General features: G+C 42.2%; 1 protein-coding gene across 2 annotated transcripts in view; it reads left to right on the plus strand.

Moving 5' to 3' along the window:
• Positions 1-22,579, plus strand: part of rusc1 (RUN and SH3 domain containing 1) — a 40,474-nt gene continuing 17,895 nt past the window's right edge. The window contains exons 1-3 of one of the 2 annotated variants that reach the window (XM_061982905.2): positions 1-149; positions 3,623-6,742; positions 16,676-17,601. In XM_061982905.2, the coding sequence (XP_061838889.1) occupies positions 3,736-6,742; positions 16,676-17,574 (3,906 nt within the window). In that variant the 5' untranslated portion in view covers positions 1-149; positions 3,623-3,735 and the 3' untranslated portion in view covers positions 17,575-17,601. Of the gene's footprint in view, positions 150-3,622; positions 6,743-16,675; positions 17,602-22,579 lie in introns of those variants that run through there. The other variant, XM_061982904.1, reaches the window with a different exon arrangement.

Raw genomic sequence — 22,579 nt, forward strand, 5'->3', positions numbered from 1 at the left:
CTTCTTTTTTCCGGTTCGTGACAACTCGGCTCTCCTTCGGCGGCGCTCGGGAGATGCTGGTGACGGCGGTGTTCACGTCCGGGGAGAGAGGCACCGTGACGCGGACTTGGGGACGACGAGATGGCGCACTCCTTCCCGCACCTACAAACGTGAGTCCGGTACTTTATTATCATGTTTTTTTTTTAAATGCGTTGTGTAGGTCGATAAATACCCGGATGCTCGTCGCTTGTGTCCATCCACCGTCTCGCGCCAATCCCAATTGGCCTACTTCCTTAAATGGCCACCTTTTTTCTTTTCTTTTTTACAGCTATTGTGCTTTGAACTGACGTTATTTTACGAGTATAATAGCCGGGCAAAAACGGACAGGCCTTCCTATCAGGGCGATGCGGATGGTACCCCTTCTCTCCTTCCTCATCCTCATCGTCCTCCCATCTTCCCCTCCCAGTCTCCATCACATAGGATCGATACTGTAGATATATGACATCATTCACAAAAAGCTTGCTTGGGTTATCAAAGTCATAGAAAAGGGGGGGAAGCCAAAGAGAAAGGTGATTGATATTCTAGTGCTGTGAAGGGCAAGCACAGTGCAGGAATGAGCAATAGCGTTTTGTCATGCGGCCTTGCTTGTCCGATTATTCCTGCTCCACTTCTCCCTTAAAGGGACGCTTCTTTTTTTTTTTTTTTAAAGCATGCCGGAAGCATGGTGAGGGGGATGCATGCACAGACGGAGACAGGCTGGCAGCTGTAAAGTGAGGAACAGATGACGATGAGCAACATTGCCGATTCATTGCGTTGATAGGAATTGTTTAAAGGGACTTCAACACTAAAGGGTGTCCAAAGTGCGGCCCAGGGGTGATTTCCGGCTCACAGCTTGTTTGTTTGTTTTTTTACTGCATATTCTAAAATATAATGCAACACGGCTAAAACAAAACTGTCCATCCATCCATCCATCTTCTTCCGCTTATCCGAGGTGGGGTGGCGGGGGCAAAAACCTAAGCAGGGAAGCCCAGACTTTCTTCTCCTCAGCCACTTCGTCCAGCTCCTCCCGGGGGAACCCGAGGCGTTCCCAGGCAAGCCGGGAGACATAGTCTTCCCAACGTGTCGTGGGTCTTCCCCGTGGCCTCCTACCAGTTGGACGTGCCCGAAACACCTCCCTAGGGAGGCGTTCGGGTGGCATCCTGACCAGATGCCCGAACCACCTCATCTGGCTCCGGATGACAGAGCTTCTCACCCTATCTCTAAGTGAGAGCCCCGCCACCCGGGGGTGGAAGCTCATTTCGGCCGCTTGTACCCGTGATCTTGTCCTTTCGGTCATAACCCAAAGCTCATGACCATAGGTGAGGATGGGAACGTAAATCGACCGGTAAATTGAGAGCTTTGCCTTCCGGCTCAGCTCCTTGTTCACCACAACGGATCGATACGGCGTCCGCATTACTGAAGACTCCGCACCAATCCGCCTGTCGATCTCACGATACACTCTTCCCTCACTCGTGAACAAGACTCCGAGGTACTTGAACTCCTCCACTTGGGGCAAGATCTCCTCCCCAACCCGGAGATGGCACTCCACCCTTTTCTGGGCGAGGCCCATGGACTCGGACTTGGAGGTGCTGATTCCCATCACAGTCGCTTCACACTCGGCTGCGAACCGATCCAGTGAGAGCTGAAGATCCTGGCCAGATGAAGCCATCGGGACCACATCATCTGCAAAAAGCAGAGACCTAATACTGCAGCCACCAAACCGGATCCCCTCAACGCCCTGACTGCGCCTAGAAATTCTGTCCATAAAAGTTATGAACAGAATCGGTGACAAAGGGCAGCCTTGGCGGAGTCCAACCCTCACTGGAAACGTGTCCGACTTACTGCCGGCAATGCGGACCAAGCTCTGGCACTGATCATACAGGGAGCGGACCGCCACAATCAGACAGTCCTATACCCCATACTCTCTGAGCACTCCCCACAGGACTTCCCGGGGTACACGGTCGAATGCCTTCTCCAAGTCCACAAAGCACATGTAGACTGGTTGGGCAAACTCCCCATTCTAAAAAAAAATATTTTATAAAAATTGTGCCCGTTCTTGCAATTGTTGGATATGACTTTAAACCATAACCAAGCATGCATCACTATAGCTCTTGTCTCAAAGTAGGTGTACTGTCACCACCTGTCACATCACGCCCTGACTTAATTGGAGTTTTTTGCTGTTTTATTGTGTGTCGTGTTTTAGTTTTTGTCTTGCGCTCTTATTTTGGTGGCTTTTCCTGTAGCGGTTTCATGTTTTCTTTTAAGCGCTGTTCCTCGCACCTGCTTTGTTTTACAAATCAAGACTATTTAAGTTGTTGCTATCCTTTGTTGATTGTCATGTCATGCCGTCTCAGCTCCACACGCTGTAAGTTTTTGCTGTTGTCCAGCATTCTGTTTTTATTTACTTTGCAGCCAGTTCAGTTCTAGTTTCGTTTTGCATAGCCTTCCCTAAGCTTGAATGCCTTTTCTTAGTGACATTCCCCTTTTTGTTTAGTTTTGGTTTAAGCATTAGACACCTTTTTACCTGCACGCTGCCTCTCGCTGTTGTCTGCATATTGTGATCACGACAAACCATGTTCCCGACATCTACAAAGCAATTAGCTACCTGCTGCCACCTACTGATATGGAAGAGTATTACACGGTTACTCTGCTGCACTCTAGATAGCACCGACATTCAACAACGGCACAATATTTGCGTATTATATTTACTGGTTTGCAAAAAATATTTTTAACCAAATTAGGTGATATTACATAATCTCAGACGGCACACCAGACTGTATCTCACACTAGTGTGCCGCAGCACAGTGGCTGAAAACACTGCTCTAGGCAATGTTGCAATCTTCAATGTCAACAAAGCGAGTGACTCAAAAAAACACTCCAACGTGAGTTAAGCAAGGCTCCACTTTTCCAAAAATGCACAAGCTCGATGCTAATAGGCATTAGCTTTGCTATTGACATGCAGCTGATTAGCATTAGCGATTTTACATGGCGAGTTCAACACCTCCAAATTTTATTCCGAGCGCAATGATGTCACATTATCAATGGGAAAATGCATTTTTAAACAATATGATTTGCCTATGCGGCTAGGAAACACCGAGAGTAACAAGCGGTAGAAAATGGATTAGAAAGTACAGATTTAAAAAAATAATAACACAAAAATAAAATGAAAATAAAAATATTTTAACTTGGGACTTCCCGCGGGCCGGATTTTGGACGTTGACGGGCCGGATCCAGCCCGCGGGCCGTAGTTTGGGGAACCCTGAGTTATGTAGTTGGCTCTGTTTGTAGTATTGGATCGATCAATACTAACATTTGTAGTATCGGCCACCTCGACTACTGAGTAGTTTTTTGGGGGGTTTTCGTCCCAAAAACTGCTGTAAAAATGAAAAATGAAAATGTTCTACTTAAAACTTTTTAAACACTGATTCTGGCATTCTGCCTATCAAGTTTTTATTATATTTGGGTATTTTGTCCATTTTTTATGTTTCCTTCCATGAAACCCTAACTTAAAAAAAGTATAAAATGTATTGCAATAATGTCCTAAAACTGTATTTATGACATTGAATCTATGTATATAATCAATGTGTCTCTTTTGTTGTTTCAGGTTCTAGGCGTTCAGTCCAAGATGTGATCATCACACTGCGTCATCATTCAGCTCAGTTTCTATAGCAACCCAATATCAGAGTTTCATAGTTTCAAAAAACTGTCATTCCCACAATGCAGTCCTCTGGTTGCTCCTCTCAGCCTGCCAAGCCACGGCGTTTTGATGTCAGCAGGCGGCCCGCTACTTTAGCTGCACCAAGATCTCGTGGTCTTCAGAAGGAGGATAAAAACATGAATACCATCTCTTCCCCCTCTCCTCGACGGGTGACCAGAGCTCCCGTCGCTCTCCCCAGAACCAGGCCGGCGGTGCAGCCTCGAGCACCAATCAGCCAAAGCAGATTTGGGGCTCAAAAAGCTTGCGCTGCCACCTCCAAACCAGCTAAACCCAAACCCAAGAGCGTCCGTGCGTCTCTGGCAACCAAGATCGCTCCAACTCTTCCACCACCTCCCGTAGTGCTCCCCCTCGACCCCAACTGCAACGAGCCAAGCCTGCCATGTCTCTGCTGCGACGGGCGCTCGCCGCAGGACAACAACAGCATGTTCAACCATAACCACAACAACAACAACACCGTTTCTCTCAGGCATCAACTGCAGCTTCCTCCGCCGCGTCCGGCCGTCGCAACTTCGAGGCAAGAAAGGACGGGGACCAAGGAGTTGCCCCCTCAGGTGGAGGCCCCCAAACTGGAGCCTGCTCCCCAGCCTGCCGCCGTGGATGAAAATAAATCAGACATGGACGATAAGAAAGATGTCAAATCAGAAGAAGAGGACGATGAAAGCAGCAGTGGTGACATTGACATTGATGACGAGGATGACGGTGATTGCGATGACGACGATGACGATGATACCCTGGTGCCCTCATGCTGTGACTGCCCGCCATCTCTCTTGGAGTTCTCGCTCTCCTCTTCTACCTCGTCCTCCTCTACTTCTATAAGCTCCTGCTCTGATCTGGAGTCTGACTGTGCAGAACAATACACCCCCCAAAACCAATCAGTCAAGGTCTTGTCTCCTGAATGTCATCCGCCTGCACGGTCACTCCCCGCCTTACCTCTTGGCCGTGGCCCCTACTCTTTTACGTCACACACCCCCATTTCATCCCCAGATGAGGGCTACCCCTCCGCCCTGGACACTCCTTCTCCAGACTACTTGGGAGTTAAAGGCGATCCCGAAGTCACCAAGCTGGGTTTGCTAGACTTCCTAGAATCGGTCGGAGAGTTTGGGAAAATGGAACGCTTCAGCCAGGTGATCCAAGTGGCTCGCTGGGATTTAGAGGGTGAGCAGAACTGGGATGTCTTACGGGATCGGTTAGATCACCTGGATCGCTTGGAGAAGGTCAACAGGGAGGTCAAACTGGCCTACATCTCCAGACTACATGAGAAGGGATTGGATCTTGGAGATCTCGAAGAGCGGGACCTCTCCGATTTGATGGATGAAATGGGCAACATTGACATTGGCTGGAAGTTGTATAAAACCCGAGGAGGGTTCATGGGAGAATCTCAGGAGTTCTCTGATGCAGGGGTTGACCTTACCGCTCCATCGGACAGCGATGATCCTCTCGCTCCGGACTCCCTCAGCCCTTCCCCTGCTGAGCCGCCACCCCGACCCCCGAAACCTCCGGCACGTCACGCCAGTGTCAACTCCGACCTCCACACCTACATCAATATCAGCCGGGAGACCACCTCCATGGCCGTTACCACCTCTCCTACCTTGACCACCTTCTCCCCCAACTCTTCCTCTCCCACATTTACCACCTTTCGTTGCGAGAAATCCTTGCCTTTGTCGCCACCGTCCATCCCTCCCCTCCCTCTCTCTAAACCAGTCCCTTACCTTACTCTTTACACCACTTCCTCCCCGTCAATACCCACCCCGACTCCTCCCATTCCCCCACCCCGAAGGCGACACCTCGCTAGGAAGGAGGCGCAGCGCCTTGCTGCCCTTCAAGCCGAACAAGAAAAGACCCCCCTGTCCTTACCGCCTCCTACTACCCGCCCCCCTCCTTTGCCTCCTCCGCCCATTATCTCCTCCTCTCTGCCTCCTCCAAGTGTACCTCCACCTGCCCTGCCTCCTCCACCTTCCTTCCATGCTCTGGATGTGGAGATCCGAAAGCTCCTGATGCTTGCAGGGTTGACCCAGGCCGAACTCCTCAAACTGAGCCCGGAGCTCGGCGACTGCGTTGGGTCATTAGAGGAAGAGGTCTGCGGAGAGCCAGTTGAGTTCAGGCTAAGAGAAGAATACGCCGAAGATGGATGGAGCAGCAAAAGCAAACTGGCGAGCACTCAAGAGTCAGTTTTTCCAGAGGAAGTAAAGATGGAAGCCCAGAGAACCACCTCATTCTCTGGCATGGCACGAAGAAGGAAGAATAACAGTATTCTGACATCAGACACTTACTACAGCACCATCTTCAGTAATATGCAAGAAACTAAAGCTAATAACTTTGAGTCTGGTCAAAATGCAGGCAAGGGACTCACTTCACCTGCCCCTCCTCCTCCACCTCGCCCACTGCCCCCAGTACCCCCAAGTGTGCCATCCCTCAAAGCCAGCACTCTCCAGGCTAACTCTGCACAGCCTGAGCGCTTTGATTGGCTCATAGCATTCACCCCCGATGCAGCTGCCCCGCCACAGCCCCCCGAAATAAAAAAACCTCAGGTAGAGACGGCAAAAAAGAGCCCTACAGCACCAAAGGTCACGAGCTTCAAAGAGCTGCGCTACCGCAACAAGAGCGCCGCCCCTGCAACTAGGGTTATCATCGAGCCGGACCCCGACCCCACGGTCATCACCCCTGACCCTGACATACTGTACAACCTGAAGTGGAGGCGGGAGAAGGAGGGCAGCGGGGGAAGTCAGTGGGAGTACACCTCGCAGGCTAAAGCCCTGCTCATGCAGCCACCTCCGGCTCTCACCTCCATGGCGGCGCTGAAGGAAATGCTGCAGAGGGCCGACAAGGAGAGCGGGAAAAGAAGCGACAAAACGGTCGGTTCGGTCAGCGACAGCAGCCTGTGGACGATGAGCAGGGAGTGGGAGCGGGAAGATCTGAAGAGGGAGGAGAAAGAACGGCGGGAAGAAGACGAGGCAGATGTTCGAGGACAAGCCGACGGAGGGAGGACTCTTGAATCAAGAACCACTGGTGAGAAGCCATTTTATGATGATGCTATTTTCAAGTATGTGTTAACAATGGTGCGGGACAAGGTAGGGCTATAATGATCTGATATGTGGACCACCTACACCATACCCGTCAACTGTCTCGATTTTTCTGGGAAACTCACGTATTTGGCTTTTTCTTCCCGACGGCCTCCTGTTCTCGTACATTTCTCATATTTTAACTTTGATAACTCTACGGGTACTCAGCCGGAGAAGCTCGGCTTTCGGTCCGCTTGGCAACACTTGGTTAACACTCAAATGCTCCAACACTAGGCTTACCTTGGGGGTTTTCGTCCTAAAATTCTAAGACAAATATGCTTAATGGTTTGTCTAATGTTACTAAGCCAAAGAGGAAATTGTAATCTACTAAATTGCAATAACAGACAATCATTTACTTATACCCAAATTAAATTCTCATGACAAGGTTGTCTACAAATTGTGCTACTAACAAAACACTCTAATTGATCATGCTAAACAATTACAAGTACTGTGTAGATGCTCCTCAGATTGGAGGTTGTACAAACCAAAACTAGATATTGCTTGCACATTTACTTGTGACTTTGGAGACATAAGACAAATAGCTTAAAGTGTTATTATTTTGTATTATTATTTTTTACTAAAGGCAATTTGTTGATATGGTTATCTGCCATTTGTGCCTTGTTTCATTGGGATTCTTCATTTGTATATGTATACTTTTAGCTAAAGGAGCATCTGCTCTAAATCTGTTGTATGTCTTGACTACAATGACATCTAGAAAAGCTTTAAGAGAACGCAACCCTATCTTCCAAAAGTAAAGAATCCTTTAAAAAAATCCTGAATTCAGGCGGTGATCCGGCCCCCCAGAAAAAACTAATCACTTGTTCCTTATCCGGCGTGTGACATTTCCTGAACGTTTTCATCAAAACAACGTTTTTAACTACCGGCAGCTAACAATAAACTAAAAAAAAATTATTGGTATTATCTTGGTTAATACTGCCGTCTTTTATTTTGAGACTTACTGTGCACTGGGCCAGCAGTGCGTACCGAATTCGGTGCTATTATACACACTAAAAAATACTGGGTTATTTTGATAATCCAATTTATGAGTTGCTAGTGTTGGGTTCGATTTTGTTATAAAGGTATTATTTTAACTCAATTTCTGGGTTTTTCAACGAGTAACACATTTTTGGGTGAAAGGCTTTTTTTAATTAAAAAGTTACTTTTTTCTTGAAAGGAATTTTATTATGGATTAACATTATTTACAATCACCCAACATTGAGTTAGCATAACTCAACTTTTGGGTTAAATAATTCAACCCAATAGTTTGGTTGAGAATAATCCAACATTGAGTTAGCATAACTCAACCTTTGGGTTAAATAATTCAACCCAATAGTTTGGTTGGGAATAACCCAACATTTAGTTATCATAACTCATTTTTTTGGTTAAATAATTCAATGCAAAAGTTGTGTTGAAAAAATTAACCCAAAATGTTGAGTTAAAATAACTCAAATAAGGGGTTTGTCCTTTTCTGAACCAGCAGTTGGGTTAAAATTGGGTTACTTTTTAACCCAACATTTTTTAGTGTGTAGGCACGTACCGAATTCTGTCCATACTACCGGATATCGATTCACGTAAAATCAAACGGTGCCATATTTCGACACCTTTGTTGCTCATGGCGTCTTGTTGCAGACTAAAGAAGGGCTCATTCTCTTTCTATGCCACATCAATGAAGAATGCGCTCCCAACAGGTATAAAAGAAAGTGCATCTCTATCCTCCTTCAAAACCGCAATAAAAGTTCACCTCCAGGCAGCTACAACCCTAAACTAACACCATCCCCGGATTGTTAATAATCAAATGTAAACAATCAAATGCAGATACTTTTTCTTATGCCTTCTGATCTCTCTCTCTCTCTCTCTCTCTCTCTCTCTCTCTCTCTCTCTCTCTCTCTCTCTCTCTCTCTCTGCCCACTACTTGCTGTCCATATCCTACCAAGTCAGACCTACACTGTTCCAATATCCATTTCTCTGTTCTCAATTGTTGATGACTGATGATAACAACCAAACCTAACCCCCCACCCCCCGCCCCCCTCCACACCCCGGATTGTAAATAATGTAAATGATTCAATGTGATTATCTTGTGTGATGACTGTATTATGATGATAGTATATATCTGTATCATGAATCAATTTAAGTGGACCCCGACTTAAACAAGTTGAAAAACTTATTCGGGTGTTACCATTTAGTGGTCAATTGTACGGAATATGTACTTCACTGTGGAGCCTACTAATAAAAGTCTCAATCAATCAATCAAAACTCAAACACTTGGCGAGGAAAAAAATCACCCATGCAGCACTCAGGGTGGACTCAGCCAATGTTCCAAGTTTCCGTGCCAACAAAGCAAGTATGCTTGGTAGTAAAACGCTCCAACGTAAGTAAAGTTCGGCTCCATCTTTCCAAAATGCGCGACCTTGAAGCTGATTTATAATGGCTTTGCCATATACATGCTACTTAATAGCATTAGCAATTTTACATGGCAAGTTCACCACCTCCAAATTTGTTAATGAAAACTTCATATAAGATGCACATAACAAAACAGCAAATGTGTAAGTATACTACTTATAGTACAAACGCTTTGTAATAATCAACATAAGACTACACTGACATTCAGCTTCATGACAAAGGCTACTCCCTAATAAGAAGAACATGGTGACCGTGCCGTGACTTGATGAGTTGTCAACGTAGACAGGTTGTCAACACAACTGGGGAACAATTTTAGTGGATTTCACTGCATTGAAAATATTATAAAGGTATAGTTGTACTTTTTTTTTCCACTGATAAAATGCTAATGATGCTAAGTCAGCATTGCGATAATCCATTTTTGAGAGTCTATTAACTTACTTAGTAGGGGTTGCTCTATTTATTATTTATACCACAATGCGGTACAGTTACGATTTCAAATAGAAAAAAACCAAAGCAGCTGAAAGTGTAGATTATTTTTTAATGGCCAAGATGGAAGATGAGCATGAGTCAGAAAAAAATGATAGTTTAATGATTGGTGACTCCACAATGTAAGAGGTAACCGTGTGAGATATGGAGGGATAAAAGTCATTATGAGGAGAATATTGGACACGTTCCAGACAGTTGTCCAAGTCTCTGGTTATTAAAGTGTGATGTCATCGCTGCCGTGCTTAATTATTCATTGCCTCTCTTTCCAAAGTCCTCTGAGCTTCTTTTCTCTTTCGCCAACTCACTTACCTCTTTTTCACCGTCGCAATATATATCCTGGCACATCTAAATTGCTCTTAGTGATTTTAAAGCCCGTCACCTTTGGGAGGTCTAAACTGTGTTTTTCCTCTTTCTGTCTACCCTGCCTCCTCCCCTTTCCCAAGAGTGGCTCACAAATAGCTCCGATCAGGTTTCATAACTCATGTGCTGCTGTTGGAACTGAAGACAAATTAATGCTGACCAAAATAAATTTTTGTTTATTTCAAACTACGTGCCTTCCTACCAAAATAAACAATGAGCTATTCACAATTACAACCTTAATATCTCTTATATATATATTACATTGGCATTTATCAAACAGGCGCCAAACTAAGTTTTTTTTTAGGTGTGTTCACACCTTAAGAGTATTATGTACAGTCGTGGTCAAAGGTTTACATACACTTGTAAAGAACATAATGTCCTGGCTGTCTTGAGTTTCCAATAATTTCTACAACTCTTATTTTTTTGTGATAGAGTGATTGGAGCACATACTTGTTGGTCACAAAAAACATTCATGAAGTTTGGTTCTTTTATGAATTTATTATGAGTCTACTGAAAATGTGAGCAAATCTGCTGGGTCAAAAGTATACATACAGCAATGTTAATATTTGCTTACATGTCCCTTGGCAAGTCTCACTGCAATAAGGCGCTTTTGGTAGCCATCCACAAGCTTCTGCTTGAGTTTTTGACCACTCCTCTTGACAAAATTGGTGCAGTTCAGCTAAATGTGTTGGTTTTCTGACATGGACTTGTTTGTACAGCATTGTCCACACGTTTAAGTCAGGACTTTGGGAAGGCTATTCTAAAACCTGACCACAGAATTTTCCTCCAGAAGGTCTTACCTTTGTCCATGTGATGTCAGATGAAACAAAAATTGAGCTGTTTGGCCACAATACCCAGCAATACGTTTGGAGGAGAAAATGTGAGGCCTTTAATCCCAGGAACACCATTCCAACCGTCAAGCATGGTGGTGGTAGTATTATGCTCCGGGTCTGTTTTGCTGCCAATGGAACTGGTGCTTTACAGAGAGTAAATGGGACAATGAAAAATGAGGATTACCTCCAAATTCTTCAGGACAACCTAAAATCATCAGCCCGGAGGTTGGGTCTTGGGCGCAGTTGGGTGTTCCAACAAGACAATGACCCCAAACACACGTCAAAAGTGGTAAAGGAATGGCTAGAATGAAGGTTTTAGAATGGCTTTTCCAAAGTCCTGACTTGAACGTGTGGACAATGCTGAAGAAACAAGTCCATGTCAGAAAACCAACAAATTTAGCTGAACTGCACCAATTTTGTCAAGAGGAGTGGTCAAAAATTCAACCAGAAGCTTGTGGATGGCTACCAAAAGCACCTTATTGCAGTGAAACTTGCCAAGGGACATGTAAGCAAATATGAACATTGCTGTATGTATACTTTTGACCCAGCAGATTTGCTCACATTTTCAGTAGACCCATAATGAATTCATAAAAGAACCAAACTTCATGAATGTTTTTTGTGACCAACAAGTATGTGCTCCAATCACTCTATCACAACAAAATAAGAGTTGTAGAAATGATTGGGAACTCAAGACAGCCATGACATTATGTCCTTCAGAATCAGAATCAGAATCAGAATCAGCTTTATTGTCATTACGCAAGGTAACGAGATTGAGGCCATTCCATACAGTGCGATGTGTGCATGCTAGAAAAACAATGTGCAAATATATAAAAATATAAAAAATGTAGAAGTGCAATGAATATGGTGTGAAATGAATATATACATGAAAAAAAAACAGGGTGGTTGGTGGAATGGGTTATTGCACCGAAGAGAAGGCAGTTATGAGGGACAATGGGGCAGTGTATGTAAACTTTTGACCACAACTGTATGTATGCATGTGTCCGAAAAACAGGAAGTGTTGTCCGTCCTAATGTTGTTGTTTTTTTTGTTTTTTTTAATTGAACAACTGAACACACACACAACTTATATTGACGAGATGCAAAACAAATCAAAAAACACTTCAACATTACAGACATTCACAGGGTTGAGCGAGCAACATCTTTATGCAAAAAAATACTGTAAAAAAGAGTAATAGACAATACAAAAATATGAAACAAATTAAAAAATACAGATACCAATACAAAAAAAAAAAGATCCTCCAATAAAGACAATAGTTTAAGGGCTATTTTTTAACCATTTTCCAATATTTGATTAATAATTTGAAATCATTAATCCAATGGGAGAATTTGGATTTCACTGTCCGTAATCGACTTTTATGTATGAAGAGTTTAGCTTGCAACATATTAATATTGATAATAATTTCTAGGTTGTGATCTTTCATAAATATACCAAATGTAATCTATTCTCTATTAAATGGGGACATCTCTATACCTTTGTCTTTCATTAAAAATGTTAAATCATATTTATTTAACTTTAAGTAATATATCTTGTCCTTATTATCCCTATTTCTACAATTGTAAACTCTTTTAGTATTGTCGTCCTCAAGATAACAGGCGAAAAGGAGGTATCATTGAACTTCTACCTTATTTTTATTTCTTCTTACCATACTAAACACATTATTCTTTACTATTTGAGCTATTATGCCAATAAATACCGTAGCTTTTAAGAAAGAAGTTCAACATCCAAAGCCCCAAGTAAAGCATTTACGTTGTGTGTACACCTTTAAGAGTCGTAGGGGCGGAGCTTATAACTTCCAATCACAAGCAAGAAGTGTTAGAAAAACAGGAAGTGTTGTCCATTGTAACCCTAAACCGGAGTCCAAACGAGGTACTTTCAGCCTCTTTTCTTTCTCTTTTCTCTTAATACCACAAGTAACTGTGTAGAAATTGTGGCCCTCTTCACCCAGGTTCTGCAGTGACTGGTAATTATATTTTACGCACTTAAGTTAAAAACTTTGCTATCCGAGCGACGACTGATTCGGGGTGTCAAAAACGAGTAAAAGGACTAAATAAATGCAAGCAAATTAAAGAGGACGAGAAGGTAATGATATGAATCTTTATATATCATTAATTGTGTAAATTAACAAAGTAGGTTCGTTCTGGTGTTTGTTGACGTTAATTCGCCAATTATAGGCTTGAAAGTGAAACCGGAAGCTGTCGAGTCACTGTTAAATGACAAGTTGATTACGTCATTTCCGATCGCGCCAATAAAATGGTACAGTATGATGAAAAATTTCAATTAAAATAAAAAAGATTTCCATATAGGCATGTCTTATAAAAAATAGTTTTAGCGATATAAGTATTTTTTGTGATAAATAATAAGAAAGATACGGATTTTTAAAACCGGTGAAAAATCACTTATTTCTGGGGAACTTCTTTAATGCAAAGTCAATAGGCTCAGCATTCATAGGTGTGACCTTTTTGTAATGTAACTACTATATTAATATTTACCCCGTTTTAAGAATGCCAGTATCATTGGAAAGCTTGCTAAACAAATAAACAGTTACATGTTTTTTTTTATGAAATTCACAAAATTATCGTTGGAAGTGACAGACAATTTCGACGTAGGATTCACAAAAGAAACGGGCGTGTACTCGGCCGTTTCCAAAAAAAATCTCTGTCCGAATCGATCAATTTAAAAGATATTTGGCAGACTCACAGATAAATGTACCTACCTCTACCTCTTAAAGCTCGTCGAGAGAATGCCAAGAGTGTGCAAAGCAGTAATCAGAGGAAAGGGTGGCTATTTTGAAGAAATTTGAATATAAAATAGGTCAATATGCTCAGGATTGTAGGTGTGACCTTTTTAAAAAAAAAAAAAAATGTCATTACTATCTTAATCGATCCATCCATTTTCTACCGCTTGTCCCTTTATATTTACCCCATTTTAAGAATGTCAGTATCATTGGAAAGCTTGCAAAACAAATACACAGGAAAAAATAGGTTTTACAGTTAATTTAAAAAAAAAAAATTCAAATTCACAAAATTATCGTAGGAAGCGACAGAAAATTTTGATTTATGATTCACAAAGCAAACGGGCGTGTACTCGGCGGTTTCCAAAAAAAATCTGTGTCCGAATCGATCAATTTAAAATATATTTGGAAGACTCACAGATAAATGTACAACTGATATTATAATAGGTATTCCAATGAACATTTTACTCACCGTCAATTTTCTGCAGGGAATTTTTGTTGAGTGTAAACTTGCCAACTTTTGCCAGGCCATGTCCACACGTACAGGGATAGTTTAAAAAACGCATATCCGCACGCAAGTGTGGTTTCAAAACCGTCTCTGTCTACACAGAAAACGCATACACCTGCTGTCATGCACGTTTTGTACAATCAAAAGCCTGGAAAAGCAACAAAAGTTGACTTGGTGGCATTACACCTCTGTTATTATAATGTTTATTTTGACATACGAGACGTGTGCATTATCTTTAGTGCCAGCCCACACTTGTATTATGAATCTTTTTTAAGTGTCTAAAGCGCGCATATGCTGAAACCCAATACTTGCGGAATTATGTGAAGATTATTACTAAAATCAGCCCACATTAACAAGGAGCCAAGGAAACCTCTTGAATCCTACTCAGTGGCCGAGTGGTTAGAGTGTCCGCTCTGAGATCGGTAGGTTGTGAGTTCAAACCCCGGCCGAGTCATACCAAAGACTATAAAAATGGGACCCATTACCTCCCTGCTTGGCACTCAGCATCAAGGGTTGGAATTGGGGGTTAAATCACCAAAAATGATTACCGGACACGGCCAAAGCTGCTGCTCACTGCTCCCCTCACCTGCCAGGGGGTGAACAAGGGGATGGGTCAAATGCAGGGGACAAATTTCACCACACCTAGTGTGTGTGACAATCATTGGTACTTTAGCTTTAACTTTTTAACTGAATGTTTAAGTGCCTAAAGCGCGTGCCGCTGCAAAACTCCCAAATCATAATGCATTTAATCATCAATATAGGGATATATTATTACACGTGCAATGAAGTGTACATTGTTTTTAACATCAGTACACACTAACAAGGCACAATGACACAATATGTTACTGCATATGTCAGCAGACCAAATTAGGAGCCTTTGTTTGTTTACTTACTACTAAAAGACAAGTTGTCTTGTATGTTCACTATTTTATTTAAGGACAAACTTGCAATAAGAAACATATGTTTAATGTACCGTAAGATTTTTTGTTAAAATAAAGCCAATAAATGCAAATTTTTTTGGTCCCCTTTATTTAAAAAAGTATCGAAAAGTATCGAAATACATTTTGGTACCCATACTGGTACCAAAGTATTGGTATCGGGACAACACTAGTACAAGCATACGCTGAACTGAGAGTTTTGGAACTCTTCACCCTGGCCAGCGTTTGCGAAAGTGTGCGTTTTTAAGGACAAAAGTATACGTTTGCGTGTTGACAAACACAGAGATACTGTAAGTATGTGTTTATTAGGTGTTCGTGTTTGTGTGGACATGGCTTTAGACCTTGGGCGTGAGTAGTTTGTCCAATCCGAAAATTTGTACATTTTGAGAAAACTAGGATACGTGGTTTACCTCATGACTAGAGATGTCCGATAATAGGTTTTTTGCCGATATCCGATATTCCGATATTGTCCAACTCTTAATTACCGATTCCGATATCAACCGAAACCGATATATACAGTCGTGGAACTAACACATTATTTTGACTTATTTTGTTGTGATGCCCCGCTGGATGCATTAAACAATGTAACAAGGTTTTCCAAAATGGAAAAAAATGCCAACATGGCACTGCCATATTTATTATTGAAAGTGCACAATTTTATTTAACATGCCTCAAAACAGCAGCTTGGAATTTGGGACATGCTCTCCCTGAGAGAAAATGAGGAGGTTGAGGTGGGCGGGGTTGGGGGGGGGGATTGCGGGGGGTGTATATTGTGGCGTCCCAGAAGAGTTAGTGCTGCAATGGGTTCTGGGTATTTGTTCTGTTGTGTTTATGTTGTGTTACGGTGCGGATGTTCTCCCGAAATGTGTTTGTCATTCTTGTTTGGTGTGGGTTCACAGTGTGGCGCATATTTGTAACAGTGTTAAAGTTGTTTATACGGCCACCCTCAGTGTGACCTGTATGGCTGTTGACCAAGTATGCTTGCATTCACTTGTGTGTGTGTGAAAAGCCGTAGATATTATGTGATTGGGTCGGCACGCAAAGGCAGTGCTTTTAAGGTTTATTGGCGCTCTGTACTTCTCCCTACGTCCGTGTACACAGCGGCGTTTTAAAAAGTCATACATTTTACTTTTTGAAACCGATACCGATAATTTCCGATATTACATTTTAAAGCATTTATCGGCCGATAATATCGGCAGTCCGATATTATCGGACATCTCTACTCATGACTATTGGTGTATAGTGGTGATGAAAACAACGCAAACACTACTCATGATGGCACGATCGAATGTGAAACGCTCTGAGACCACCGCGGAGATCCAGCAAAAGGCGAATACACTCATACCTACTCAAAATGAAATGTTTTTCATAAATCATTTACCTCTATACAACAAAGAATGTGTTGTAACTGTTTATATGATGTATTTTTTCAGTGTTGTGTGTTTATATGCTGAAGAATGTAATTGTTTTCTCTCAACAGACACTAACATTCTCTGCATTTCTCTCTCCTTCCCATTTATTTGCCACATTTTCGACGTGTCTTCTATCCAATCCCATTCCATCATTTGACCACCCCCGTCGCCTGCACCTTTCCAATAATCAGTTTCCTCACCCCCGCTGTCCCTCACCCAGCCCCCCCAGCCCTACTTCCTGCACACTGCTCCTTCTAACGGTCACCCAGGTCGCTTCCATATCAATGCCCGACAAAACGCTCATGCGGGCAGAGAGTCTTTAGACTCGCGGTGGGCCCAAGCTGACTTTGACTTAGATTCTGTGTTCAGCAATGACTCAAGGGCCGGTTTTGACGCTCAATACCGTGAATTTAAGCAAAACGCAGCAGCGTTCTATTTCAATGACTACAGAATCCAAGACAGTTGGGATTCTCCGACTAATTTGGACTCCCTCTACTGCAGTGACAAGGCGGGCTTAGCAGTCCCGAATGCCGCACCGGGCTGCACCACGCCATATAGGAACGTAGATGTCATGATGACTTATTCGTGCAACCCAAAGAAGCAAACAGACCATAGCACTAACAAGATCAGGGCCTCCAAAGAGCTTCCACCTCTGCCCACCTACTACCTGCACCGCTCCAAGAACTGCCCACTGCATGGGGGCTCCCCTCCCCGACTCTCCCCCGTAGGAGCCCTCTCCCCTCCTCATCGCTCGGGGGCAGGCTCCGACCTCAGCTCGCCACTTTTCCCCCGCTCGCACACACTCCCCGCCCTTGTCGCTCCCCTTTACTACCCTCACCTTTACCCCCCTATGCCCCCCTGTGCTCCCCCGCGGCCCCCAAAACTCTACCAGGCTTCACGGCAGCCTCGCCTGGCCAGTAAGATCTCTATTTCTCTTCTTCTTCACTTTGTCTGGCTTTCTCTTTTATTGCTTTGTCTTGATTTCTTACATTCTGTGGGAAAGAATATTAATGTATTTCATCTGGCACATACAGTCGTGGTCAAAAGTTTACATACACTTGTAAAGAACATAATGTCATGGCTGTCTTGAGTTTCCAATACTTTCTACAATCCTTATCTTGTTGCTCACAAAAAACATTCATGAAGTTTGGTTCTTTTATGAATTTATTATGGGTCTACTGAAAATGTGAGCAAATCTGCTGGGTCAAAAGTATACATACAGCAATGTTAATATTTACTTACATGTCCCTTGGCAAGTTTCACTGCAATAAGGCGCTTTTGGTAGCCATCCACAAGCTTCTGCTTGAATTTTTGACCACTCCTCTTGACAAAATGGGTACAGTTCAGCTAAATTTGTTGGTTTTCTGATATGGACTTGTTTCTTCAGCATTGTCCCCACGTTTAAGTCAGGACTTTGGGAAGGCCATTCTAAAACCTTAATTCTAGCCTGATTTAGCCATTCCTTTACCACTTTTGACGTGTGTTTGGGGTCATTGTCCTGTTGGAACACCCAACTGCGCCCAAGACCCAGCCTCTGGGCTGATGATTTTAGGTTGTCCTGAAGAATTTGGAAGTAATCCTCCTTTTTCATTGTCCCATTTACTCTCTGTATAGCACCAGTTCCATTGACTGCAAAACAGGCCCAGAGCATAATACTACCACCACCATGCTTGACGGTGGGAATTGTGTTCCTGGGATTAAAGGCCTCACCTTTTCTCCTCCAAACATATTGCTGGGTATTGTGGCCAAACAGCTCAATTTTAGTTTCATCTGACCACAGAACTTTCCTCCAGAAGGTCTTATCTTTGCCCATGTGATGTCCCAAAGTCCTGACTTAAACATATGGACAATGCTGAAGAAAATAGTCCATGTCAGAAAGCCAACAAATTTAGCTGAACTGCACCAATTTTGTCAAGAGGAGTGGTCAAAAATTCAACCAGAAGCTTGTGGATGGCTACCAAAAGCGCCTTATTGCAGTGAAACTTGCCAAGGGCCAAATATTAACATTGCTGTATGTATACTTTTGACCCAGCAGATTTGGTCACATTTTCAGTAGGCCCATAATAAATTCATAAAAGAACCAAACTTCATGAATGTTTTTTGTGACCAACAAGTATGTGCTCCAATCACTCTATCACTAAAAAATAAGAGTTGTAGAAATTATTGGAAACTAAAGACAGCCATGACATTATGTTTTTTACAACTTTTGACCACGACTGTACTTTTTAAAGCTGAAAAATAGCCTTCAGAGTAGGGCTTTAACGATTAATCGATTTGATTAGAAAAAAAAGCTTTGATGGATTGTTAAATGAGAGTTGGACTAATGAAAAATGATGAAATCCACACCATATGGAAGTATTTTATGGTTTCTCCTTAATGTACTTGATCGTGGCGGTCCGCCACAGCAAAATAAAAGCTGCCACACCTTAAAAATTTTTTTTACGTGAAAACAAATTAAAGTAATATAACAGGGGTGTAACGTTTCTTTTTAACAACGATTCGATTCAGAATTTTTGGTTGCCGATACGATTCAGGGGCGATATTATTTTTTTTAGAACAATACAAATTGATTCAGTGAGTTGAAATTGATTCAGTAACTTTTCATCAAAAGTGTGACTGTAAAATAAATACTGGACACGGCAGGTGAGGTTTCCTATATTGCAGTTATTTCCTCATAAGGGGATTAGATCTAAATGAATTATGGATGCAAACAAGCAAGTAAACAACAATTAATGGCCGATGCATTCACATTTTATTTGGATAAAGTGCAACCAACACTTTAGGTTGAATTAACAAGAGGAAACACTTTCTGCTCACATTTTCAATGTTCTAGAAATGTTCAATACAAGTACAGTAACCAACATTTTAACAGTAGTTTTATCTGCTACTTCTGCTTACTTCTGCTTTTGTTTTAAAATAATACAATATTAATATTAAAAATAGAGTGCAACCAACATTGAATCAAAAGTAGATTTACCTGCTACTTGTTTTACAAGAAAATAATACAAATACAAAATAAATTCATACAAAACATGAAGTGCAACCAAATCTCTTCAGGTTAAATGTGCAGTGGTTTGACCTGCCACTACTCCTATTTCAACAAACAGCTACGATAGCAGAGAAAAGTCACAACAAATGCAAACGTCACAACACGACAACATGAAGCCATAGCACAACTATAGGTCAAAACGCAACAATACAAAGACGGAACGGAAGTGAGAGCGGACAAGTTTTGACGACTCACCGACTTCCTGAGACGGAAAGTTGAAAACTTTGCAATGAACTGAGTTGGAAAAGGAAGTGAAGAGTGACCACTTTTTCCGTCATAAAAAACTTTTATTACTTTTCAATAATATTACCCGTATTTTCCGCATTATAAGGCGCACCGGATTATAAGGCGCACCTTCAATGAATGGCCTATTTTAAAACTTTGTTCATATATAAGGCGCACCGCTTATAAGGCGCATAGAATAGAAGCTACAGTAGAGGCTGGGGTTACTTTATGCATCCCGTAGTTGCGAGACCTGTTGTGGCTTAATATTGGTCCATATATAAGGTGCACCGGATTATAAGGCGCACTGTCAGCTTTTGAGAAAATTTGAGTTTTTTAGGTGCGCCTTATAGTACGGAAAATACGGTAACATACTATGTTCAGGAAGTGGTCCGTCGGCGTAACTTGCTCCGCTGTCACTTTCGTCCTTTGTGGTTTAAAGTCGTGTTGTGGCTTTTGCAATCATGCTGTAGCTGAAAGTTGTGTTGTAATTCATGATATTGTCGCGTTTGCATTTGTTGTGACCTTTGTCAGCCACCGTAGCGATCTACCATTCTTGTTTGTCCGTAATATGGCGATGAGGCCACAGACGAGCAAACAGACTTAAATAATGTTTCATTCTTAAGTGGTGAACTTCAGATAAAGTCTGATAAGTCCTTCTTCTAGCATCGATTAAATCAATTGATTTTCTTTTAAAATGCTGTTGGATCGATTTGATACCTATCTTCCAAAAGGCCATCTTGCTTAGCACAGATCGATGTAGTTGAATCTAAGGAATATAAATCGATATATCGATTAATCGTTACACCCCAACACAACACATTTTTATAGAGAATAATTCTAGAGTTACATGCAGAAAACGATGTGAAATACCTATAAATAATGAATGAATTGGATAAATAAACAATTAACATTGCTAATGGGTGGGATTCTTCCTTTGAGCGTACGATAACCGAGTCTGTATACACCAGGGGTGCCCAAACTTTTCCCACTGAGGGCCACAGACTGACAAATCAAAGGATGCTGGGGCCATTTCCTTATCTTTCACCTTCCAAAGCAATGCCAGATGTAGATTTTTTTTCAAAGAATTAGAAAATGCAATTTCAGTCGAAATTTGGTGTGAATGCTGCCAAACTAAAATACTAACAGTTAGCAATGCTGGATAGTGTCAAGGAACAAGCAATATGACTCATTGGTTTACACCAGCAAAGCAAAGTGAAGTGAATTATATTTATATAGCGCTTTTTCTCTAGTGACTCAAAGCGCTTTACATAGTGAAACCAAATATCTAAGTTACATTTAAACCAGTGTGGGTGGCACTGGGAGCAGGTGGGTAAAGTGTCTTGCCCAAGGACACAACGGCAGCGACTAGGATGGCGGAAGCGGGCATCGAACCTGGAACCCTCAAGTTGCTGGCACGGCCACTCTACCAACCGAGCTATAAAAAAAAAAGCTAGCCTGCTTACAGTACCATGCTAACAACAGTATTCTTACAATTAGCATTAATTAAATAGTGTTCCTGCTAAAAAAGCTAGCGTGCTAATGTTAGCATGCTAAAATGCTAACTGTAACATGCGTCAAGTACCGAAATATATTACTCTTAAGTGCACATCTGAAAAAATAGTCTGATTAGGTTCATTAGGTCTTCAAAGAATTATGCATTTTTTTATTCTTATATCCAGACTTTTGTGTTTATTTCTGTTCCTGACAATTACGGCCTTCCTCAGAAGTCGTCACGTGACGTTGATGTGACGTGTCTGGTCAGCTGATTTAAACCGTTTTTGGCGCGGTCTTCCTGCTTGTAGCATTGATTGATTGATTGAAACTTGTATTAGTAGATTGCACAGTACAGTACATATTCCGTACAATTGACCACTAAATGGTAACACCCGAATAAGTTTTTCAACTTGTTTAAGTCGGGGTCCATGTTAATCAATTCATGGTAAGGCTTTCACGGCATGCTGACAGCGCCATCTGCAGTCCGACTTCTTCAGGACCGTGTCCCAGGTGTAGGAAAGCTGGAATGCTCCTTGTCCCGGTTCTACTACAAGCAGGAAGAAAGCGGCAAAAAACGGTTTAAATCAGCTGACTGGACACATCACATCAACAACATAACACACAGGTCTGGTTATAAGAATAAAAAAAACTGTATTTGAAAAATGTGTTAAAAATGCTTAGGATGTATCAAGAACCAAAATATGACTTAGGTGCATGCCTACAAAATTTGCCAAAAAAAAAAAACACAGCGTACTATTGTTTGCATGCTAAATGGTAGCATTTGTCAAGTAAAAAATATTTGACGCAAAATTAGAATGTTAAAAAAATGAGTACGGGCCACACTTTGAATATCCTTGGTAAACACAAACCAGTGTAAACATTTTGACGAAAAACGTGGGTCGACGAAAACCGAGGCGCCGCTGTATAAGAAATGCTAAAACTATAAATAATGTAACTTTAATGAATTTTACCCCATCCTTTTATGATGGGTTTTCATGGAAATGGAGACGGCATTCTATGGTTAAAGCGCAAAAAGAAGCGCTATATAATAAAACTTGTAAATTATTATAGTCCCAAGCGTAAAACAGGGACTCTTACTGTGTCCCTGGGAGGTGTGTCTCTTCACATTAAGCAGCTGAGCTTCCGTTAGTCTCTAATGTGGATTCAACTCATTGCCTCTGTTTCGGCCTTGTTGTAATGAGCAGCCAGGACAATGTGGCTCAGATGAGTTCCAGGTTCGATTCCATCTTACGCCGGTGTGTCCTTGCTGGCTTAAACATAATGGGTTTCACCGTGTAAAGCGCTTTGAGTCTCGAGAGGAAGAGCG

This window comes from Nerophis lumbriciformis, linkage group LG21 (assembly GCF_033978685.3).
Source record: "Nerophis lumbriciformis linkage group LG21, RoL_Nlum_v2.1, whole genome shotgun sequence".
NCBI lineage: Eukaryota > Metazoa > Chordata > Actinopteri > Syngnathiformes > Syngnathidae > Nerophis > Nerophis lumbriciformis.